This window comes from Tympanuchus pallidicinctus, unplaced genomic scaffold (genome assembly GCF_026119805.1).
Source record: "Tympanuchus pallidicinctus isolate F22 unplaced genomic scaffold, pur_lepc_1.0 scaffold57, whole genome shotgun sequence".
Taxonomy (NCBI): domain Eukaryota; kingdom Metazoa; phylum Chordata; class Aves; order Galliformes; family Phasianidae; genus Tympanuchus; species Tympanuchus pallidicinctus.
Genome location: NW_026294777.1, coordinates 225,587 through 249,366, shown reverse-complemented (window position 1 = coordinate 249,366; position 23,780 = coordinate 225,587). Strand labels below are relative to the sequence as shown.

Here is a 23,780-nt window from a genome sequence, read left to right as displayed (position 1 = left end):
CAGGAGGGGAACGGATGTTTAAAAGGGTGGATAGTGATGGGACAAGGGGAATGGCTTTAAAGTGAGACAGGGGAGGTTTGGGTTGGATGTGAGGAGGAAGTTTTTCATGCAGAGGGCGGTGAGGCACTGGCACAGGTTGCCCAAGGAGGCTGTGGATGCCCCATCCCTGCAGGCATTGGAGGCCAGGCTGGATGTGGCTCTGGGCAGCCTGGGCTCTGGTTGGCGACCTGCACACAGCAGGGGCTTGGAACCAGGTGAGCGCTGTGCTCCTTTGCAACCCAGGCCATTCTATGGCTCTATGGGATGCCAAACCCCCCAGACACCGACGGAGCCGGGTGCAGCTCCAGCTGCTCAGCCCTCCTACAGGAACAGCTTTTGGAAACACGAGGTTCGTTTGCATTTTACCACTAACTTGTGACAAAGGGATATTTTTAATTCGGTGACTCAGTACAGCATGCACACCTCTCTACTATGATCCTTTATCAGCAGAAATAGTCTTACTATCCTCAGCTCAACAATGTTTATGTGATTTATTTCTTTCCCGAGGCCTGGAATTCAGGCTCCAACTCCTCAGCCAGAACTGAACAAGATCAGCGATGGCCAGGAGGAAGGAGACTTTCTGTGCAACCTCAGAACGAGCCCACAGTAACAGAGAAGTGAGTCCAAACTTGCATTCCCCCCAGCCTGTGTTCAACTGCATCCCCCTCTCTCTACACACAGGTGCACAAGGCTTGCTGTCCCAAAGGTCCCATTCTGTAAAGAGGCAACAAAAGCTTTTGTAAAGAAGGACAAATCAAACAAACGTGGGGAGATCCGATAGCTGAGCACCCAGACTGGCAAAAGGCCGGAAAGGAGAGTTTGAAAGAAGCATTTCAGCTTCAGAGTTGTTCAAACAATAACCCATCCCATGCAGGTGACAGCCTTGGAAACGCTGTGGCTTCCAGGAGCGGCGAGAAGCAACGCGCTGAAGGAGGCGTCTGCTACGAATATCAGCTCACATCAATCCCTGAGAAGGGAGAAGAGCTGTTTGCATTTCACAACTCAACTGGGAAACGCAAGGAAGATGAAAGGATTTCCCTTATTGCAGTGTTCCCTCAGCTGGGCCTTTGCAGCACGATGGATCCTAGCGCTGAAACGATCGCCTCCAACAGACAGCGTGGGACACTGCTGGGCACAGCTCTGGGTCCTGAGGCTTTTCTGAGGGCACAGAGATGGGAAATCTGTTTATCATACAATCACAGAGTGGTTTGGGTTGGAAGGGCCCTCTAAAGGCCATCTGGTCCCACTCCCTGCAGTGAGGAGGGACATCCACAGCTCCACCAGCGCTCAGAGCCCCATCCCCTGAGCGTGGCTGTCTGTGGGGATGGGCAGCAGCACCTCTCTGGGCAACCTGTTTGATTGTGTTACCTAAGGATCAGGGCAGTTTCCTCTATCAATCCCATACCCATCCACAGCAGTGCTGCAGGGCCTCACCGGGCTGCCCCTTACAGCCCCTGGCTCAGCCCAGAGCTCCAGGTTACCCGCTCCCACCTGCAGCAGGTTACCCCATGGCCAGGACCTCGGAAGGCTTCAACCTGCAATAGGCATTTTCCATGGGAAGTGCAAATCATAGAACCATAGGATGGCCTGGGTTGAAAAGGACCACGGTGAGCATCAGCTCCAAGCCCCTGCTGTGTGCAGGTCGCCAACCAGCAGCCCAGGCTGCCCAGAGCCACATCCAGCCTGGCCTCCAATGCCTGCAGGGATGGGGCATCCACAGCCTCCTTGGGCAACCTGTGCCAGTGCCTCACCTCCCTCTGGCTCCAAAACTTCCTCCTCATATCCAACCCAAACCTCCCCTGTCTCACTTTAAAGCCATTCCCCCTTGTCCTACCAAAAGAACAACTATCCTGAAGTTCAAAAAGATAATTTACAAAATGAAGCCCCTCCCCTCGTGCAGTGATGACACAATAGTGTATAGAAACACCTTGGGTGCATATACTCACAAGTATGAGCACTGGGGGGGCCAAGGGGTGAGTTAGCCCCGTTTGCTCTTCAGTGTCAGAAAGCATCCACAACAAAGCTGCATTTCCCTCTGCTGAGGAATGGCCAGGTCCTGCAGCACTTGGAGCTGACACAGTCACTGCTGGGGGTACCGCACTGCAAAGCTCCCAAATGCAAGGGAAGGGGTGGGTTGGGAGACAGAGGAGCAGCCAAACCCCAACTAACCCTGAGTCAGTCCCCATCAAATGCTTCTGGCTTGAGGGAAGCCCCCGGGTGACATAAAAGCTGATAGGGAAGTCCATGAAGAGGAAAGAAAAAAAAGGGGAAGGCAAATTTGATTAGAAAGAGTTTAGCTTTATGGTAACAGTAAGTAGAGGCCAGATTGTGCAACTATGAAATGCTGGGTATTATTGTGCACTTTTATAGCTGGAAAAGTACACTCTGCTCATGCTGGAACCTCAGACTTGAGGAAAAAACATCAAAAAATGCTTTCTGAATCAAACCAGTCTCCAAATATGTTATGCTCTGCATTGAAGCACACCACCTTCTTAGAGGCATTCCTCAGCTGCGAGCTGCAACAGTTGGAGAAGTTCAGAACTTTGCTGTTACCATCCTGGGCGTGCAAAACGTGTGCTGACAAAAGCTGGGTGCAAACACAGAGAGAAGGCAGGAGCAGAGCCAGGAGGGAGCAAGTGGAGGTGCAGCAGCGGCAGCTATGGGATAAGATGGGGTGAGAAGGATGCAATTATCAGCCATGCTGCTGGGGCAAGAAGGGAATGGACCTGCAGAAAGGGGAGTCAACGCTTTCGAAAGGGGAGATGACAGCAGGACGAGGGGAAATGGTTTGAAGTTGAAGGAGGGCAGCTGGAGGTTGGATGTCAGGGGGAAGTTGTGTGCTGTGAGAGCAGAGAGGGGCTGGAACAGCTGCCCAGAGAGGCTGCGATGCCCCGTCCATCCCTGGAGGTGTTGGAGGTTGGATGGGGCCCTGGGCAGCCTGGTATAGTATGAAATGCAGAGGTTGGTGGCCCTGCGTGTGGCTGCAGGTCAGAGCTTCACGATCCGTGAGGTCCCTTCCAACCCTGGCCATTCTGTGACTCTGTGAAAGCAGCCCATCAGTTTGGTTGGCTGCAGGCAGCAATTTGGCACTGTAGCACTTAACTCCCCTCAGTCTCTGAGCAGCACTCGCACCCTGCCCAACTTTGCAACGTCAGCCATTTCTACACTGCTTTCTGCAGAACGTCTCCAAAGAGAGGCTTTCCAGCGTTGATGCCTTTCTGTCTCTCACAGATAACGGGGAGCCAAACGTCTTCCTTTTTGATCAGCACAGCTGACAGCACCAGAACACGAATGGGCGCCAGGACTTTGTGCAGAGCTGCCTACCTTCACTCGGCCAGGAGCTGTGAAGCATGTTCTATATTTGTTCTAGATTCCCAGAAGTCTGGCAGTCCTACTGGGTGGCTCCTACCGCTCGCATACGGTGCTTCCATCTGGGCTGCCATATGAGCAGGAACTCCCAACGCGTTCCCAGCAATTGACACGGCACAGATGCAGATAGTCTGCTGCTTCCAGGAGGTGTCGTTGGGGTCAGGAGCTGTATGACTACACCGTAGACCAAACACTGCCTGCAAGCAACAGACAGACCTCCTGTGCCTCCTGTGCATGAGCTGCGCAGCGGATCTGAGATAAACACACCTCCGACGCCCTCTGCCTCTGCCAGCCAACCGTGCAGCGTGTTGACAGCGCCCAACTTATTGCCCATGGCCTATACAGCAAAAAAAAACCTTTTTTTTTTCTTCTTTTCCTATGGACCGGACTCACAGATTTAGAAGAGGAACTTCAGACAGGCAGCGAGATCGACGTTCTGCTCCTCAGCCTACAAGGAGTGTCTGCCAACCACCTGCATCAGGCAAACGTACTTGAGAAACAAAAGATAAATCCAGAGCTGTAGCCATTCAGCCTAAGAGAGAGAGAGCCTTCTTGGTTGTTTCAGATGAGGCATATGGGTCTGCTGGAAAAGCACGATGATTTTCCTAAGGAGATGCATCACAAAACCGTCCTAAAGAGAGACAGATGATTCTGTGATCTCTTCCATCAAGAGGAGCAGGGAGTTCTGAAATCTGAATCCTCCTGGGAAGCTGAAAAACTTTAAGGCAGCAGCGTGGAAGCCTTTGAGCAGGAGAAGAAATAAGAGCTGCAGACTCAGAGGAGTAAATCTTGCCTCTCTCTCCTGTGGGGACGGCAGCCATCAGCACAGGCAGCAGGGAGAACAGCAGAGCCTTATCCAAAATGCAGTGTGAGCACCGCCAGCAGCCTTGGTGTGGGGGGTCACCTCACCTTCCCCACAGCCTGCCTCCATCTGTGGGCACTGGACACCTCTGCAGCCAACAGATGGGATGCCCTGGAGGTCACCGCTTCCATAAACCAGCCATGCTGCAGGAAGGAGCAACCTTCAGCTTCCCATTTAGGCCGAAGGTGGGCTGGTGGCATCTCCTGAAGGCTCAAAGGAAGGCTCTGCAAGGGAAGAACTGCTTTGGCCAGAGCTTTATGGGGCCCACACAGACACTGAGATCATTAAAACACAAAGAGCAATGCGAGATCCACAAATGGGCAGCACCTGGGAAGAGAAGCCAGGCTCACATCAGCAGTGCCTGGTGATGGGACAAGAGGCAACGGACACCAGCTGAAACAGGGCAGTCCAGGAGGTGGCCCTGGGCAAGCGGCTCTGGGTGACCCTGCTGGTGCAGGGGTTGGACCAGATGGCCCCAGAGGTCCCTTTGAACCCAGCATTCTGCAAACACAGAGCCTCAGGTACAGCAGGGTGGACAGAGGAACAAATCAGTGAATCTCTCAGCTAACTTGTTCAGATGGAGTCGTGACGAACGGGGCCATCTAGTGCAGGGAGCGTCAGATGAAGAGGAAAGGCCAGTCCTCTTGGCAGTGTTTGTTATCATCTGGGCTCTGCACCACTGAAGGATGCTCTCAAGGACCTGAGCAGCACAGATCTGTGTGCAGAATGGCCCTTACCATCAGAACTGAGTGGGCCTGAGCCTGAAGGACGAGGACCCGGTGGGCTTGGAGCAAAGCAGAGGCTCTATTGTGGCATCTGAAATAGGAGCACGACTGCCGCAGGTCAGGGATGATTTCAAGTCAGCAACATCATTGGGATAATGGAAACCGAGGTGGCATCTGACTCAGAATTAGATCAGTCTCACACTGAAGGTTGGAGGAGGAGTGGGAGGAAGCCAGGAGGCCAGAAACCTGATCAATTTCTGCAAGACAAACTTCAAATGAAAAGAGAGAGAAAATAAATTGAATAAAATGATGATGAGGAGGAAGCCTTAAGAGAGAAGCTAAATTTAAAAAAAGATAAAAATAAAGGTTCATCAGGCAAATAAAGGCTGCTTCTGGGTGAGCAGCCTATGCTGTGCCTGGAGCAGCACCCAGCACAAGGGCAGGGGATGCGTGTCCTATGCAGGGCAGCAGGCCTGGGGTACGACGTTCCTGGAGCGTGCTCACGCTCAGGCCCTCAGAAAGAAACCAGCTTTCAACCTGTTACATGATGACAGAAAATCATTCATCATCAGATTGGCTTCTGCGGGCTGAAACCAGCGATGGGAAGCCCGAAGCTCAACTGCATCATGATTGATAAAGGGCAGCTGAGCAGGGCAGCGATCTACCAGGAGAAAATGTTGTAAAGCTGTCACAAAGAGGAAAAGCCATGGGTCAGTCCTCGGTCCATCACAGGCACAGCAGAGCACAAAAGGCACCAAGGCAGGGTGGGGAGGAATGGGAAACTTGTGTTCTTCCACAGGGACGGCGTGCAGACAGGAATTCAGGATAGTGGAGGAATATTGGCGGTAGGCGGACGGTTGGACTGGATGATCTTGGAGGTCTTTTCCAACCTTGGTGATTCTGTGCTTGCATGGAATCCATCGCTTCTGGGGAAGGAGGACGGCAGGCAGCATTTGCCAGCCATCACTAATGCTCAAACTGGCAATTCCTGGTGGGTTACAGAGTCAGGACAAGACAGCAGAGGAAGTTTTCACGCCCATGAAGACTCCGCGCCTTGGAAAACTGGAGAAATTCCATCAGCAGTGCTTTTAAGTATTTAATTACCAGAAGCATTGAGCACAGAACACGGAGCAGGAGCTGCTTGGCTGCTTCGTTGCACACACCAAGCTGCTGGGGCCTGAGGCTGAAATGAGACCAAGGCGTGCACCAACCGAGCACGGCCTGAAATCCTACTTATGGAGTGGAAACGCTGCTAGAAAGAGAGCAGGCTCACTCACTTCATTCAGGAGAAAAGCAACTTCAGCTCTGTTGAGAGCAAACTTCCCTTTTTCTCCCTTTCCTACTTTCCTCTTATTCTCCTCTGGTTCCAGCAGAGAAGCTGCACTCATCTCCATAGCTGCACTAACGGTACTCTGCATCTTTTCCCTTCTCTTTGCTGCACGGTTTCTTTGCCCCTGTTTGGGTTTACCTTCCCCTCATTGCCATCCATTGCTGCGCCTTCTTCTCACCTGAGCAGCTTTCTGTCAGTTTAAAACGTTTTTGGAAGCATCAAAACATTTTCTAAGTGATTTCATGTAAGAAACATTAACGATCTCCACAATGCCTGCTTTGTTTTCCAGACTCTTCACAGCAGCTGTGCACAGCACCTCACGAACACTAATGCATATTTAGCATTTAGAATGCTTTCCTGCATTATTTTCTCTTGTATACATCATACCAGGTTCAACACCACGGACTCTAATTAGATTTTCTTCTTGTTTTAATGATAGTTTCCTTACTTCTAGGAGAACCTTGTTAAAAGGAAATGGCACAAACATGCCGAGTCTGACTGACAGCTTTATGAGTCCGGCTGACAGAAGCAGAGAGATGAAATTCAGGTCTAGGAAGATGCATTCTGCTTGGCATGGAAAAAACAAATGCATAAATGTAAGGGAGAGAAGAACCAGCTTCAAGAAGCAGGAAACAACGCGTGGTAACGTCAGCAACCTCAAATTAAACCAATTAATGGGGATATCGCATCGACAAAGGTAGTTCTAGGAGGAACCACAAGTTGGCAATGGCCCATCTGGACTGATGGCCGTGGTTTTGGGGCACGGGTCTTTAAGGAGGAATGCAGATTGACAGTATGAGTTGGAAGAGAGACCTGGAGAGCACCAAGACTGGGGAAACCCTGACAGAATCCTTAAAAAATAGCATTACAGAAAGGATAACGACCCGTTATCCCACCCATCCACTGCTGGAAGGACGAAAACAACGCGCTTACTTTGCAAAAAAATTAAGAAGGTGAAAGAACAAAGATGTGATTCCCTCAGCACAGGTGAGTACTGAAGAAAATGTGGCCCCTGGCCCTCCATCCAAGGGCACTCGTGTGTGAGGATGCACGGTACAGCAGGCTTCTCCTCTTCCATGGTGGAGCCTTTAGACTGAGCCCAAGATATGTGGGCTCATCAATGTGAACTGGTTGCTCGTTTTCCCTGCAAGCCACACTGATGACACCTGGACTGCCAGGGAGTTTTAACCTTGAGCATAAAGGAGGTTGGAAGTTGGGTTAGCGGGCTGCCATGAAAGGCAAAGGTCCCAAGCAGATACAATCAATCGCTCAAAGGTTCCACATTTTCAATCCAGGGATTGAAAATTCGATGATCTTCATCAGTTACGTTGACTTTTAACAAACACGCTCTGGAAGGCACAACAGATGTTCCATTTTCCCACTCAGGCAGCAAAGGAAGCAAGCGTGAGGAAGGCGCGTTGCATCTTCAGCGCACAACGGGTTGAACCAGGCTGGATGTGGCTCTGGGCAGCCTGGGCTGCTGGTTGGTGACCCTGCACATCGCAGGGGGGTTGGAAGATGAGCCTAGACTTCAGCAAAGCCTTTGGCACTGTCTCCCACAGCATCTCCTGCAGAAGCTGGCAGCTTGGATGGCTGCACTCTTGGCTGGGTAAGGAGCTGGTTGGAGGGCCGGGCACAGAGAGTGGTGGTGAATGGAGTCAAATCCAGCTGGCGACCGGTTGTGAGCGGTGTTCCCCAGGGGTCGGTGCTGGGCCTGTCCTCTTCAATATCTTTATTGATGACCTCGATGAGGGCATCGAGTGCACCCTCAGTACATTCGCAGATGACACCAAATTGGCTGGAAGTGTGGATCTGCCTGGGGGTAGCGAGGCCCTGCAGAGGGATCTGGACAGGCTGGAGAGCTGGGCTGAAGCCAATAGGATGAGTTTCAACAAGGCCAAATGCCGGGTCCTGCACTTCGGCCACAACAACCCCAGGCGACGCTGCAGGCTTGGGGCGGTGTGGCTGGAGGACGATGTAGAGGAAATGGACCTGGGGGTATGGATGGATGCTGGGCTGAACATGAGCCCACAGTGTGCCCAGGTGGCCAAGAAGGCCAATGGCAGCCTGGCCTGCATCAGAAATGGCCAGCAGGAGCAGAGAGGTGATTGTTCCCCTGTATTCAGCACTGGTGAGGCTGCACCTCGAGTGCTGTGTCCAGTTTTGGGCCCCTCACTGCAAGATATTGAGGCCCTGGAACGTGTTCAAAGGAGGGCAACAAAGCTGGTGAGGGGTCTGGAACACAGGGCTGATGAGGAGAGGCTGAAGGAGCTGGGAATGTTCAGCCTGGAGAAGAGGAGGCTCAGGGGAGACCTCACTGCTCTCTATGGCTGCATGAAGGGAGGCTGTAGTGAGCTGGGGGTCGGCTCTGCTCTTGTGTCATCAGTGATAGGAGCAGAGGGAATGGCTTCAAGCTGCGGCAGGGCAGATTCAGGCTGGACATGAGGAAGTGTTACTGTTCAGAAAGGGTGGTCAGATGCTGGAATGGATGCCCAGGGAGGTGGTGGAGTCACCGAGCCTGGGGGTGTTCAAGGAAAGGCTGGATGTTGTGCTGAGGGACGTGGTTTAGTGGGAGCTGTTGGGAATGGGTGAATGGTTGGACCGGATGAGCTTTGAGGTCTTTTCCAACCTTGGTGATTCTATGATTCTATGATTCTATGATTGTGCTCCTTTCCTTGCCAGGCCATTCGAGGATTCTATGATTCTATTCTATGAACAAGCCCTCCAAGTGCCAACTGGAACTCTGCACCTCCACGGATTATTCTAATTCCCTCTGCTGTAGCACTGGAGAGCAGGATCAGCCTCCTCCAGACCCACAGCCTCTACAACCTGAATGCTCGACAGGGGAGGACATATGGAGGAGAACAAGGTGACCACTGTAGTGATGACAAGAAAACATGGAACTCCTTAATAACAAAACATCACCGCAACAGCTGAAATTTCTGGCATTCATACCAACTCTGTAAAACGCATCCAACAGCAGCTGCTGTTTCTGTGCTTTACACACAGTGAGGAGCAGCAAGCTTGCATGAGTGCACAGATAGATGCAAAAGAAGCAGCTCTGTCATTCCCTTCCCAGTCCACTCAGCACCGGCGCTCATCTACACCAGCAGAAGGAGAGGCATTACCTCCTATAGCATCACAAGCTGTGATGTCACTGCTTAGAAGCCCAAACACCACCGGCGACATTTTGAAGTTAAATGAGACAAATCACAGTTAACCAAAGGCATTTCTCAACAAAACCACTCTGTTGGAGAAAACTCTGTTGCCTGGGCGACGTGACTGCAAATTGCAGAGTTCAGACCGTGATGTCTATTTTAGAGCAACAAGATACAAAGCTTTGAAGAAGACGCGTCTAACAACCTGTTTGCATTGTGCTGAAGGCCGGAGGAAACGATAATGTTGAGTTTGCAGCCGAGTGCAAATCTTTAAGGACTCGAGGCGGATCGTTGCGAGCGCTACCAGGTTCTGATGCCCAATTATGTGCGTGACAGAGCCAGAAGAGATGGAGAAAGGTCGAGTCATGGAGTCAGAGATAACGAGCAAGGTGTGCACAGAAGGGATGGGACACAGAAAAGCACCGCAGGGTGGACGGAGTGCCCCCACCAAGTCAGTAAAGGAGAAAGCTGCAGCACTGCCAGAGATGGAGGGTGCTGCCTTCATGCTTCCATTTTTGCTCCACAATTGGCTGTGAACGCAAAGCAGCTGTAAGTGAATGGGGAACCAGGTGGTCCTGATGCAGCAGCACACAGCACCTGGGGCACGATGCCTGGTTTGGTGATGTGTCCATGAATTGCCTCTGAGATCTGCAGAGCAGGAGAGAGCCACGCTGCCAACACCTGCAGGAGAAACCTCCAGCACTGGGAGTTCACTCGAAAATCCCCACAGGGCCTCAATGCCTGAACGAGGAATGGCATCACCGAGGGCTTCACCAAGGAACACGGCTCTACAGATGAAGCAACTTCATTGCCTTGTCCAGAGCAACACGGGGTGAGTGTATAAACAGGAGGGGAAACGGCTGTGTGTGAGGGTGGGTGGTGATGGGACAAGGGGAATGGCTTTAAAGTGAGACAGGGGAGGTTTGGGTTGGATATGAGGAGGAAGTTTTTCATGCAGAGGGCGGTGAGGCACTGGCACAGGTTGCCCAAGGAGGCTGTGGATGCCCCATCCCTGCAGGCATTGGAGGCCAGGCTGGATGTGGCTCTGGGCAGCCTGGGCTGCTGGTTGGCGACCTGCACACAGCAGGGGCTTGGAGCTGATGCTCACTGTGCTCCTTTTCAACCCAGGCCATTCTATGGCTCTGTGATTCTAAGCAGAACTCGACAAAAAAGACCAACCACGGTAATCTGCAAAGAGCAAACCCAGCCTAAGGGATCCACAATACTTCTATGAGGGGAGCAGGCCAGGCTTCCCGAAAAGCAGAACAACAAAAGGTATCACATCGGTGTCTTCTGCAAAAATTGTGGCACTCTGATGTGACATCCTCAGAAATGACATAAATTGAATCTGGGAGGTGAGACTCCTGCCAAGTGGATGCAGAACTGATCAGAAAACCAATTCCTGACTCTCCGCTGAACTCCAAGCGCGCTGAATGGGTGGAACTGGTCCCCATTCCCAGTTCTCATTGGAAACCTGGCTGGAGGAATGCAGAATATGCTGGTTGAACTCCTAGATGAGGCCAACCTGGGAGGGAGCACGAGTTCAATACAGGGTTGGAACCAAAATGATTGCTTGAAGCTGAAGAAATACGTAGAGGAGAGGAAAACAAAAACAACTTGGTTCAGTGGAGACATAATTGCTCTTCATGCATGAGGATTATAGAAGATGGAGTTGGACTCTTCTGAGGCACAGGGAAAGAAGAGGAGGTGATGAGCACAAGTCACAGTGGGGGAACTTTGGGCATAACAGAAAGCAGCAGAACAGCCGGGCGCTGGGACACGGCGCGAGACAGCAGCAGGAAGAAACCCAAGGAGCTCAGGATCACACGCTGAGCACCAGCCCACCAAAATCACATTGTGGCAGAACAGGAGAGCTTCGCTGGGACTTCGAGATGAGCGGCCTCATCTCTATCAGTGCATGCAATGCAATCGCTGCTCTGCGCAGGGCGGGTGGGCTGTCAGCTGGAACGGGGATCTGAATTAAATAAAGGATGTGGGGAGAACCAGCAATAAATCAATAGTAATGATCGGATTATGCTTTCGAGGGCTCTGCAGGAAAGCCTGCGTGTGCTGGGATGTTTAGTCCAGAGAATGGAAGATGGGGTGGGAAAAGGGCAGTGAGGCCATAAAGGCAGAGAGATGGCAGCTGCGGCAAGGACAAAAATAATCTGCTCTCAACAACCATGGAAAAGAGATGGGCTTAAAGCTCAATAGGAAAGATTCAAGGTAAATGACAGAAAAGGCTTTCTGACAGTGAGGACAAGGGAGCACAGGGACTGCACACAGAAGGTCCAGCTTTGGAGGGTCTCAGGAGAGGTCATCGACAGGAAGGGCTCGGACAGAGCTGGTCCTGGGGGAGGCAGAGCAGCACACAAATGGCCTCCAAAGTTCCTTGTCTGTCCTGTCTGCCCATGGTCTCCTCCCGTGGGTGGCAACACTGAATGAAGGGAACACAAGAAACGGGAAGCCAGGGAGGTTTCAGTGTGGTGTCCTGTAGCATCTTCATCACAAGGTGGGGCAGGGACGGTTTGGGAAGGGGGAGGACAAGGTAGGCAGCCAGCCAGCAGGACCACTGGCCTTCAAGAGGGATGACTGGCCTACAGAGCCCACCCATGGCTGGCTCCAGGTCAGGACTGCTCACAGTGGCTGAAACCACGGGGTCTCTTCATTAACAGCTGGCATCATGAGAGGGACACCACCAGAGTTCGCCTGACCACGAGGGCCAGGCCAGAGCTACCTCACCTCACTGCAGATGGAGGAGATGAGGCACCCTCCTGTTCCTTACTGGGCACAACCCGCTCACCCTCTGCTGTGCCACGGCACCACAGCCAGATGAGACCATGGCTGCCCACCAATGGAGGCAATGAGAAGCTGCTGCCAAGCCCCTGTGCTGTCCAGCACATCCCCTGCGTGGAAACATCACAACTCAGCCAACACTGAGAGCACCTCTGCCCTGCAGGGATGTGATCTCTGCACCCATACCCTCAATTCAGGCAACAGTTTCCTACCATCAAGCCAAACGTTTATCCGAAATGCTGACAGTGGAGTTAAAACCTCTGTCTCGTGCCTCAACTCCGTGATCAAGGTCAGCTCTGACAGCTCTGGTGACAGCACAGGGGATGGAGCACAGCACAGCCAAAGGAGCTCAGCATCAACAAAGCCTGTGCTACTCATAGCAAGGAGCTGTGAGTCCCTGTAACAGCTACCTACCCCCAGAAAATCCTGCTTAGAGGAATTCAGCCTGGGGAAAGGGAAGAAAACAGATACAAAAGTGCAGCTGTCGAAAGGACAGACAACTTTCTGACAGATAAGAAGCAGCTCTGATGGTCACATTTCAGTGAAATGAGAGGAAGTTCGAAGCAACTGCTCGTGGTATTTTTATACTTGGCGTGTGAAAATGCTGCACATGAAGCAATCTGACCGTGAGTAGCACGAGAACAAAAACTTGTGCAGAAGTTGACACTTGATGATTGTTAGGGAACTCAGCATCCTGATGAGAACGAAAACTTCCAGTGCAGAGTTCACTTTCGGGTGGGTTCTCATTAACACGTTCATCAGCTGCAAAAGCTGCATTGGTACAGCAAGATCACACAGTTTTAGCAGCTTTCCAGCATCCAACTCAGAATGGAAGTCATGTGAAGGCAACTGGGTGCCCCATAGATCCAATCTACCCTCTTACCTTGGAATCACGGGCAGCGTGTGAGCACAACAGTGCTGGACCATCTGATGGGTCGGCCCCCCGTGTGGGCAACAGAGTGGTGGGAGGAGATGAGGGAAAGGCCATCATTTGGCCAAGCAAAGAGGCTTAGGGGCAGAAAGGTGAGGAGCCTCCGCCAGAGGGCAAGGCACAGAGGCAGACAGGGATCTTCATCACTGCTGGTGATGGAGGGCTGGAAAAGTACGTGCAGAATGATGACCGGTCCTTGATAACACACAGATGTGATCCAGAAAGACCCTGACGTTGACAGTGGGGTTTGTCTCCTTTTAGACTACCATGGGAGCTCAAGCTCGTCTCCATCACACCGTACTGCTCCTTCTGAGCCAGAATACAAAGGCACAGCATGCACAGTGCCACATTCCAGAGCCTGGGAGGAGGAGGAGGAGAAGGTCAGCGCTCCAGATGGCTCCAGAATAGACCAGATCGTGGTAAGCAGCACATGGACAGGGCTGATAGAGGAACTGAAGCTAATCCCCCAGCCCATGTGCCCACCTGTGCTATGGGGGACACTGAGGCAGCTGCAGTCGTGCTCTGAGGGCTTCATGCACCAGCTGCAAACTGCTCTGAGGTGATGCAGTGAAAAGGCAGGGGCTGAGTTCCAGGTATCCACGTGAGAAAGATCAGAAGTGAAGATACTCAGCAAGTGCTTCTGATGTCACTCGGACACTGACAGCGCTTCCCTGCAGCTCGGTTTGTCATGGCTGTTATGGAGAGATGGTTGGTCAGCAGATCACCTAGAAACACGACAGGAACAGCAGAAGTAACCTCGAAAACTCTCCAGGTAAGAAAGACCCACACTGCCATTGGGACCACACGCTCCACCTGAGAGTTGTAAGGTTTGGGAAAGAAAACTGGAAGGCAGAGCTGTTACCAAACCAGAAATTGTTTCCTTGTATGGAGCATCCTGCTGGCATCTCCAATGGATCACCAACAAATGCAGTGCAAAGTAAGCCCTCCACAAAGACATGAACTCCTCCTACTTTTGAAACAGGTTTGAGGGCAATGGGAAAAGCTACTTTTATTAAACGAAAGGTGAAAAAAATAACCCAGAAGTTTAAAGCACAAAGATTGCTGGTATGTGACACCTTAACCCCAACCGAGCACCAGCTCCTGAGAAAGGAAGCATTTCAGGGAGCCCTGGAGACACCTGGAAACCAGGGAGGAAAAGGAAAGCAAGCCCAAGCTGTGGTACAAAACCAGCAGGTACCAAAACCAAGGACGTGGAGCAGACAGACAACCCCTTCTCTTGGCTCACCTCTGTCTGTGCAATTCAGGCATCACAGTATGGATGCATGGACAGCTGGATAGGGAAAAAAATTGTTGGGTGGCTCACATCAGAGTGGTCACAAAGGGCTCAATCACAGCCACACCAACAGTGCATTGCTTTGTCCAGACCGCATCCTGTAGGGTCTGAACTCAACAGGGGAGACACCACTGAGCTCCAATCCCTGCTGCAGGCTGGGTGCCCCCCAGCTCAGCCTGTCCAGGGCTCATCCATGGCCACGGCACATCCAGGGATGGGGCAGCACACCCCAAAGTCCTTGTTGGCAGAGCTGCTCTCAAGGAGTTCTTCCACTCTGCGCTCATAGCTGGGACTGCCCCAACACAACACCCGTGCTTTGCCCTGTGGCAATCCTCATCAGGCTCTCGTGGGATCACTTTCTGAGCCTGTCCAGGTCCCTCTGGATGGAGCCTTTCCAGCAGCCACTTCGACGAGGGTACATCCAACCCCACTGTCTGCCTCGCTGATAAGGACATTGGAGATCACCACCCCCAGGGATGGAGGTATCAGCTCCAGCCCAGGACAACAGCAAGTTGCAGAGTGATGCCACGAGGTGATGCTCAGCCCTCACCCGCAGCCTCCACACCCCCTTCCGAAGCCCACAGATTGGGCAGTGCTCCCTGCTCTCCTGCCCCACCACCTCAGCATGGAGGATGATAAATGGAGAGATTACACCTTCCAAATGCTCTAAATTACTTGGTGCTATCTCAAGTCATCTCAGGCCGCTGACACCGAGCTATTTGATTAATGGCAACAAGGAAATTAACATGAGGTATGTGAAGCAAATGGACTAAGCAGCTCTGCAGAAGCAGAGGTCTTTATGTGAGCTCCCAGCAGCCACACAGCTGCTCTGACCAGCACACCCTGCCTCACTCTGCCTTGGTTTCCTGCACCGTGCTGAAATTCAGCCAGGGAGAGGTAGCACCCCATTACCATGGCTACACCAAGACGATGCATGAGAAGGTGCCAGACTTTGCAGCGGGCAGCGACTTAACAAGATGCTGCAATCTTGAGCAAGCAATGTAAGCAGAGGCAGGGAGCTTCTCTTGGAAAGCTTGGGAGCTGATGGGAGCGCGGTATCAAATTCGGGTTCGGATCAGGTTATACTTCTCTCAGTAAACAAACCGATTGGGTTACCAAGCACAGTTTTCATTCTGTGGAAGACAAACTTGCAATTAGTCACACCACTTCAAAAAGAAAGGCAAACGCTGCTTCTCCCTCATTAGGGCTCTCAGGGCCCTGCAGGACGTGAGCAAATCGGAGCTGCAGCCATTTGCTCTCTCCGCCCACCACCTCCGTGTCTTGCAAATGCCCAAAGCGAAAAGGTTGGAATCAAGAGGTGGAGAAAGGGCAAAAGTTCAACTCCTTCAACAAGGAGGAAACGGTTTCCTGGAATAAGTCCTTCCCTGAAAATAAATATTTTCACATGAAGTAGATGAGAGATGAGTTCCCAGAAGCAAAGCTCCTCGAAGAGCTGCAGCCCCACTGCCTCCATCTGCACGAGCCCAGGCTGCATGCAGCACTCCATTCACCTTCCAGGAGCTTTCTGCTCCCAGCATTCAAGCCAACACGTAGTAGAACGTAAGCAGCACGGCCACAGTCTTCATACAGAAATTCCTCCTAAGAATTTAAGCCTTCCTGTATTTGGACCCCCAGCCCTGGACGCAGTGCTGCAGATGGGGCCTCATAAGAGCAGAGCAGAGGGGGACAATCACCTCCCTGTCCCTGCTGCCACCCCTCTGCTGATGGAGCCCAGGATCCCATTTGCTTTCTGAGCTGTAATCACACACTGCTGGCTCATGTTCAGTTTTTCACCCCCCAGGACCTCCAGGTCCTGCTCTGCAGGGCTGCTCTCAAGAACTGATCCTCATACCAGCGTGTCCAACAGCTGTGTGTAATTTCTACACATGACTGTGGAAAGTGCACAATGAAGTTGTGTGTTTTTGTTTCAGGACTGCTTGTTGAGTTTGTATTAAAACACGCTTCATTCAAGACAGACAGGGAGCTGCTGGAGTCCAGCAGGATCCAGAGGAGCCACAAAGATGAGCAGGGGGCTGCAGCACCGCCCTGCAAAGCCAGGCTGAGGGAGCTGGGCTGTTCAGCACGGAGAAGAGAAGCTGGGGGTGAGCTGAGTGCAGCTGCAGGAGCTGAAGGGAGCCTGCAGACAGGAGGGGAGTCAGCTGGAAAGGGGAGATGGCAGCAGGACAAGGGGAAACGGCTGGAAGCTGAGGGAGGGCAGCTGGAGGTTGGATGTCAGGGGGGAAGTTTTTACTATGAGAGTGGTGAGGGGCTGGAACAGGCCTTCTAACTTCTGTTCTCAGTTTATTCACAGCCAGTTTATATGCAGCAAAACTGTCCTTTGTTCCTGAGGATTTTGCTCCCTCTCTAACACTGCAACACTTCCACAGACAGCAGTAACTCCTCCTTTCCACCTCTGTTACGCACGGGGTACACAAGCAAAGCTCTTTCAAATCTCCCACCACAACAGCAGCCTCACAGCCCTTCCCACAGACAACACTTTGCTCACCAAGCAGGCCATGGCCAGAACAGGCATCCTGAATGCACAGATTTGTTCTGCAAGCTTCAGCTCACACACAGGCTCATCCCAGAGGCCACCCCAGCACTTCCTGGGGCCCCACAGGGCTCTGTGTGAGGGTGGTACGGTCAGGTTGTGGTTGGACTTGATGCTCTTTAAGGTCTTTTCCAACCTGAGCAGTTCTATGGCTCTACAGCTGGCCCTTGCTGCCTCACCTGGAAGGCTGTCTGGCTGTTGTAGTTGCGGATCTCTTTGCTTGCACCACGGAAGAGGAGAACCCGAGCACAGCTCTCCTGGAAAGGAGGAAAGGAGACATCGATCAGCATCGTAAGACAACAAAAGGGGACAACAAAGAGGCAAACCACCTTGTTTCATCGAGCTCGGAAAGCTTCCTTTGGTGAGAGCAAGGGATGCATAAGGATGCTGAGCCCCCAGGAATTGCTCACCCCCAGCACTGAGCTGACCGAGCCTCTCTCTGTGTGCCAACTACAGCAGTAATGCCCAGAATCCAGCCCAGGAACACAGCTGTGAGGCACAGTGACCACCACACGTTCCCAGGTACTGCTACTTCCTACAGCTTTTTCTTGCTTTTGTTTTCCATGCTCTGTTCCCATCTATGGGCCCCCCAGGGGGCTGGCAGCCATGTAGGAGAGTCCCAAGCAAGCAGAGCACATCCATCCCCCAAAAAAGCCACAAATCAATTTCCATACGCCATCCCACATTGTTAATCACAGCAGCATTCAATTCTTAAAACTGGACACCTCAGAAACATAAATCCCTTTACAGTGAAACCCATGCACACAGGAAATCAAACCTCTATCAAACCTCTATCAAACCTCTAGGAAGGAACAAATCCCACAGGAGAAGCACTTGGATACTGACCTCTACATCTGGGAAAGAGGCCAGTGGGTGTCAGGAAAAGCTTCCACAACCCCCCCCCCCCTGATTTCTCTAGAATTGAGGTCAGTGGCCACCCTGCATCACAGGAGAAATGTTTAAAATTCAGATTGGTAAAAAGATGTTCTGTGCTTCTGTGCCAGCTGCAGGTCCTGCCCCAAAAGCCCCACGTGAGGCAGGTGCTCTCCTCAATGTGAAATAAAGGCACCCAAATGAGTGCCCTCCAGGCAGGCAAACTGCCCCCCTCCCCACCAGCAATGGGGGTTTGCTGCGTGTGGTGTGAAGAAGGAATAGGAACCACAGCAACAACTGTGGAGCAGCTCGGGTGGTAAATGAGCAAAAACATCTTGGAATGAAGCATGGATCTTGAGAAATCCAAGATGAGAGCGGTGCTACCAGCAGCACCTCGCCCTGGGCAGACGGTGGGAGAAGCCAGAAGGACTTTCTTAGATCTTGGGGCTGCAGCAGCCCTTAGAGGTGCCTCGGTCCAACACCGTGCCCTCAGGCAGCTTCCTCGCCTGTGCTTTCTGTGTCCTCGTGCCCCAAACCACACCGAGTACCTGGTTGTAGAGAGCACAGATGTGAAGAGCCGTGTTTCCTGAGGCGTTCTGCGCAGTCATGTCGGCGCCGTAGAAGAGAAGATGCTCCAGGTGCTGAACGTGGCCGTAGCGACAAGCCTGCAGGAGGGGGGAAAAGCAACTGAGAAACGGAACGAGGGGGCAGCAGGAAAACCTCATAGAATCCTTCCCCCTCTTCTAGATTCAGGTTGGATTTTAGAATCATGGAATGGGTTGCAGTGCTCATCAGTTCCAAGCCCCTGCTGTGTGCAGGTCGCCAACCAGCAGCCCAGGCTGCCCAGAGCCACATCCAGCCTGGCCTCCGATGCCTGCAGGGATGGGGCAGCCAAAAAATTTCTACTCCAAAAGAGAGGCCAGGTGCTGGAATGGGCTGCACAGGGAGGTGCTGGAGCCGCTGCCTTTGGAAGTGTTCAAGAAATGTTCAGATGTTGTGCTGAAGGATGTGGTACAGTGGGAAATACTGGTGAGGTACTGGTGTGTGGACTGGAAGATCTGGGAGGTCTTTTCCAGACTATGGTGCTGTGATTCCTCTGCCACATCCACTCATTTATGTGCCAAACAGGGACAGGTAGAACTCTGGTTTTGTACCCAAGGCTCCTCAGCTGTCGACCCAAGATCCCAAAGTGCTGCCCTGTGGCAGCTGAGGCAGCCCAAGTGCTTGGCCTGCAGTGGGACAGAGCTGAACCCCACCTGCAGACCCCCGAGCAGAAACGCAGCCCCTGCCGGCCATGCAGCCCCCAGCACCCATCAGCACCCCGTGTCCTGCAGCACCCGAGGGCCGGGCCCAGCAGAGCTCACCCACATCCTCCTCACCTGGTGGATCTCCTGCCAGCCGTTCTCATCCACGCAGCCCAGCCGAGCGTAGTCGTGCAGCAGCAGCTCACAGCAGTAGGGATCCCCACCCACCATGGCACTGTGGTACAGAGGTGTCAGCCCCCGGCTGTCCTTGTAGTCTGGGGAGGCCCCCAGATCCAGCAGTGTCTGCAGGAGAATCATAGAACCGTTCATTTTGCAAAAGACCAAGCAGCTCCAACCCCAATCCAGCCACACTGTGCCCACTATTCACAACCCACCGTCCTTGAACACCTCCAGGGATGGAGATGCACCCATCTCACTCACATGGGGGTAACCAACCCACGAGGGGCCAGTGCTGCTGTCATAGCACGGTGCTGCTCAGCCCTCTCCCCCCCAAGGCTCAAGCCTGGCACATCTTTGTCACACACTGGGCTCCATGGCAGCAGCATGGGAGAGATGCTGTGGGAGTACAGCTATGAGCAGGCAGCAAGGTGAGGTCAGGGTGATAAAAGGAGCCAGCACTGAGATCTTGAGAATTGGGAATTACCAACTCTGGGATGTGGGACTCACCAGCACTGGGATTTGGGCTCTCCAGCACTGGGATTTGGGCTCTCCAGCACTGGGATTTGGACTCACCAGCACTGGGATTGGGACTCACCAGCACTGGGATTTGGGCTCTCCAGCACTGGGATTTGGGCTCACCAGCACTGGGATTTGGGCTCTCCAGCACTGGGATTTGGGCTCTCCAGCACTGGGATTTGGGACTCACCAGCACTGGGATTTGGGCTCACCAGCACTGGGATTTGGGCTCACCAGCACTGGGATTTGGGCTCTCCAGCACTGGGATTCGGGCTCTCCAGCACTGGGATTTGGGCTCACCAGCACTGGGATTCAGGCTCTCCAGCACTGGGATTTGGGCTCTCCAGCACTGGGATTTGGGCTCTCCAGCACTGGGATTTGGGCTCACCAGCACTGGGATTTGGGCTCTCCAGCACTGGGATTCAGGCTCTCCAGCACTGGGATTTGGACTCACCAGCACTGGGATTTGGGCTCTCCAGCACTGGGATTTGGACTCACCAGCACTGGGATTTGGGCTCTCCAGCACTGGGATTTGGGCTCACCAGCACTGGGATTTGGACTCACCAGCACTGGGATTCGGGCTCTCCAGCACTGGGATTTCGGATCACCAGCACTGGGATTTGGGCTCTCCAGCACTGGGATTTGGGCTCACCAGCACTGGGATTTGGGCTCTCCAGCACTGGGATTTGGACTCACCAGCACTGGGATGTGGGCTCTCCAGCACTGGGATTCAGGCTCTCCAGCACTGGGATTCAGGCTCTCCAGCACTGGGATTTGGACTCACCAGCAGCGCCGCGTGGTTGCGGCTCCGCACGGCTTTGTGAAGCGCCGTCATTCCCTCCCGCGTGCGGAAGTCCAGATGCGCTCCCCCATTCCGCAGGGCTTTGATCATCTCAGTGCTGAGCTCCAGCTGAGCCGCCGCCGTCAGGGGACACTCTGCAGAACCCCAAGAAGCACAAGTGAGAACTGTGGGCGCTGCCCACCTCCAGCTCTGCAGAAGGTTCCCGTGCTGATAAGGGAGCTGCGCACAGCCCTGGCAGCTCCTGCTGTTGGACACCAGCTGATCTTCTCCAACACCGTGCATGGAATCATAGAGCCATAGACTCACTGAGGTTGGAAAAGAGCTCTGAGATCCCCAATCTGACCCCAACCCATCCCACTGCCCACCTCCCCCAGTGCCACATCCCTGTGCTCACCGAACACCCCCAGGGATGGGGGCTCCCCGCTGCCCTGGGCAGCTGTGCAGTGCTGACGGCTCTTTGCAGCACAGGTTGTTCCCAATTCCAACCCTCCCCGTTGCACCCTGATCCCATCCCCTCCCATCCTTGTTCCCTGCAGATGGAGGCCAACCCCTCCTTCACTCCAGCCTCCTTTCCCCAGTGGCACAGCGCTTTGAAGCTCATCCCATTGGCACATGGAAGGCCTGGCCATGGGCTGCAGACTGCGCACCAGTTCAACGCAGGTGTGGGATGAGAGCTTGGAGGAGAGGGAAAGGAACTCGCTCACAGTTTAACAAACAGCAGAAATATCATTGCTGTGTCTTAAGCTGAAGGAAAGGAAACATTTGGGCACAGCATTTATGCAAAGGGGAAGAGAAGAACAAGGTCAAAGAGAGCACCCTTGTTCTGTTTCTCTCTGCAACAAGGTGTGGACCAACACACGGTTCCATGTCAGAAGAGCACACCGTGCACGAGGACTTGCTCTACCTGGGGTTATAATTGGAGCAGGCAGTGGAAAGCCTACAGAAATCCCCTTCAACACTCTGCCCTCCCCCAGTGCTAAATCTCATCTGGTCGCTCTCTAATCCGGGATTTTAGTGGTTACACTCTGCTAATTTCTGGAACTGTGCATATGCAAACAGACGCTTAAAGCAATCAAAGTGCACAAAGCCTGTAAGAGAAAAGGGAAAGAAGCACAGCAGATGCCACCCACAAACTGAATGGGGGAGCAGAGCAGACCTGAACCCTTCCAGGACACGATGGAGACAAGAGAGTGCTTTGCTGGGGAGGCCAGGAGGGGGAATGGCTGCATCTCCAGAGAACCTACAGAAGTTCCTTTGCACTGCTGCACACAGCCAAGAAAGTGCCTTTGTGAATGCAACCATTTCTTCTCATTCCTCTGTTCCTTGGCTGCTGCTCTGCTCAGTACTGATTACTGTCCACAGGATCGCAGAATGGTTTGGGTTGGAAGGGACCTCAAGGATCACGAAGCTCCAAACCCCCCTGCAGGGCCACCAACCTCTGCATTTCACAGCAGCCCAGGCTGCCCAGGGCCCCATCCAACCTGGCCTCCAACACCTTCAAGGATGGACGGGGCATCACAGCCTCTCTGGGCAGCTGTTCCAGCCCCTCACCGCTCTCATGGTAAAGAACTTCTTGTCCAACAAGGCATGAGCAGCTCTGGTGGGACTGGCTGAGACCTCTGGCATCTCCAGGGAACTCAGCACTGGGGCAGGAGTTACCAGGGTGGGACGGAGGAGGCAGAAGTGCCATGCTAATGGCAGAAGGAAGGAACTCATAGAACCTCTGAACATCCAGAGTGGGAAGGGACCCCCAAGGATCGCTGGCTCCAACTGCTGGCTCCAAGCAGCACCACTCAAAATTGAAACCCTGTGACTGAGAGCAGTGGCCAACGCCACTTCCCAAAGGTGGTTCAGCTCGAAAGGCAAATGGGATCCTGGGCTCCATCAGCAGAGGGGTGGTCAGCAGGGACAGGGAGGTGATCGTCCCTCTCTACTCGGCTCTTGTGAGGCCCCATCTGGAGTCCTGTGTCCAGGTGTGGAGCCCTCAGTACAAGAAAGACATTGAGATGTTGGAAAGGGTCCAGAGGAGGGCGACTGAGATGAGCAGGGGGCTGGAGCACCTCCCCTATGAGGACAGGCTGAGGGAGTTGGGCTTGTTCAGCCTGGAGAAGAGAAGCTGCGGGGTGACCTCAGTGCAGCCTATCAATACCTGAAGGGAACCTACAGCCAGGAGGGGAGTAAACTCTTCAGAAGGGCTGACAACAGCAGGACGAGGGGAAATGGATCCAAGTTGAAGGAGGGAAGATTGAGGATGGATGTTAGGGGGAAGTTCTTTACAAGGAGAGTGGTTGGGCCCTGGAACGGGCTGCCCAGGGAGGTTGTGGATGCCCCGTCCTTGGCCGTGTTCAAGGCCAGGTTGGACGGGGTCCTGGGCAACCTGATCTGAATGTGGATGTTTGGTGGCCCTGCTGGGCAGGGGGTTGGAACTACATGATCCTTGAGGTCCCTTCCAACCCAGGTGATTCTGTGATTCTGTGATCTGTGATTCTGTGGTTGTTGAGTGGCAGGTCCTGGGCCGTGGCTGCTGTGTGCCCTGAGAAGGGAGAGCTGAACACGTGCTGGAAGGAGAAACTAAGAGTAAGCACAGGTGGTCCAGATGAACGGGGCAAATCTCTCTCATCCTCCTCGTCCACAACACAGATCTGTCCCCTTTCTGAACTTCTAAAGCTGCCACCTCAGACAGCACTACGCCACCTCTCTCCCTTACAGTCAGCTCAGAGCAAAGGGAAACCTCTGCTTCCTGGAAACCGTGCAGGTTGCATTAACTTCCATACGTTGAGTGGGGTGGTGGATGATCACACAGTCGTGGACTGCAGGGATTGGAAGGGATGTCAAGAGATCATTGAGTCCAACCCCTCTGCAAAAGCAGGCGCCTGCAATAGGTCACACAGGTCAGCATCCAGACAGGCCTTGGAGATCCCCATGGGAGGACGCTCCATAATGACCCATAAATAATTTCTGCAGGGATATTCTTTTCCCTGGGTCAAGAGGTGAAGGAAAAAGAAACATGACAGAACCTGAGAAGGGGTGAATTGGTTTTATACTGCAAAGTCACTGAGATGGTAATGCTGCAGTGTTCAACAGCCTTCGGGCTGGGAGGAAGGAAATTT

The 23,780-nt window shown here is 53.0% G+C and overlaps 1 protein-coding gene across 1 annotated transcript in view; it reads right to left on the bottom strand.

Annotated features, from left to right (window-relative positions):
• Nucleotides 1-23,780, bottom strand: part of SHANK3 (SH3 and multiple ankyrin repeat domains 3) — a 279,947-nt gene that overhangs the window by 195,504 nt on the left and 60,663 nt on the right. The window contains exons 6-9 of the mRNA XM_052705382.1: nucleotides 20,653-20,804; nucleotides 19,308-19,475; nucleotides 18,477-18,593; nucleotides 17,235-17,312 (exon numbers count right to left, since the gene is read on the bottom strand). Of these exons, the coding sequence (XP_052561342.1) occupies nucleotides 17,235-17,312; nucleotides 18,477-18,593; nucleotides 19,308-19,475; nucleotides 20,653-20,804 (515 nt within the window). The remainder of the gene's footprint in view (nucleotides 1-17,234; nucleotides 17,313-18,476; nucleotides 18,594-19,307; nucleotides 19,476-20,652; nucleotides 20,805-23,780) is intronic.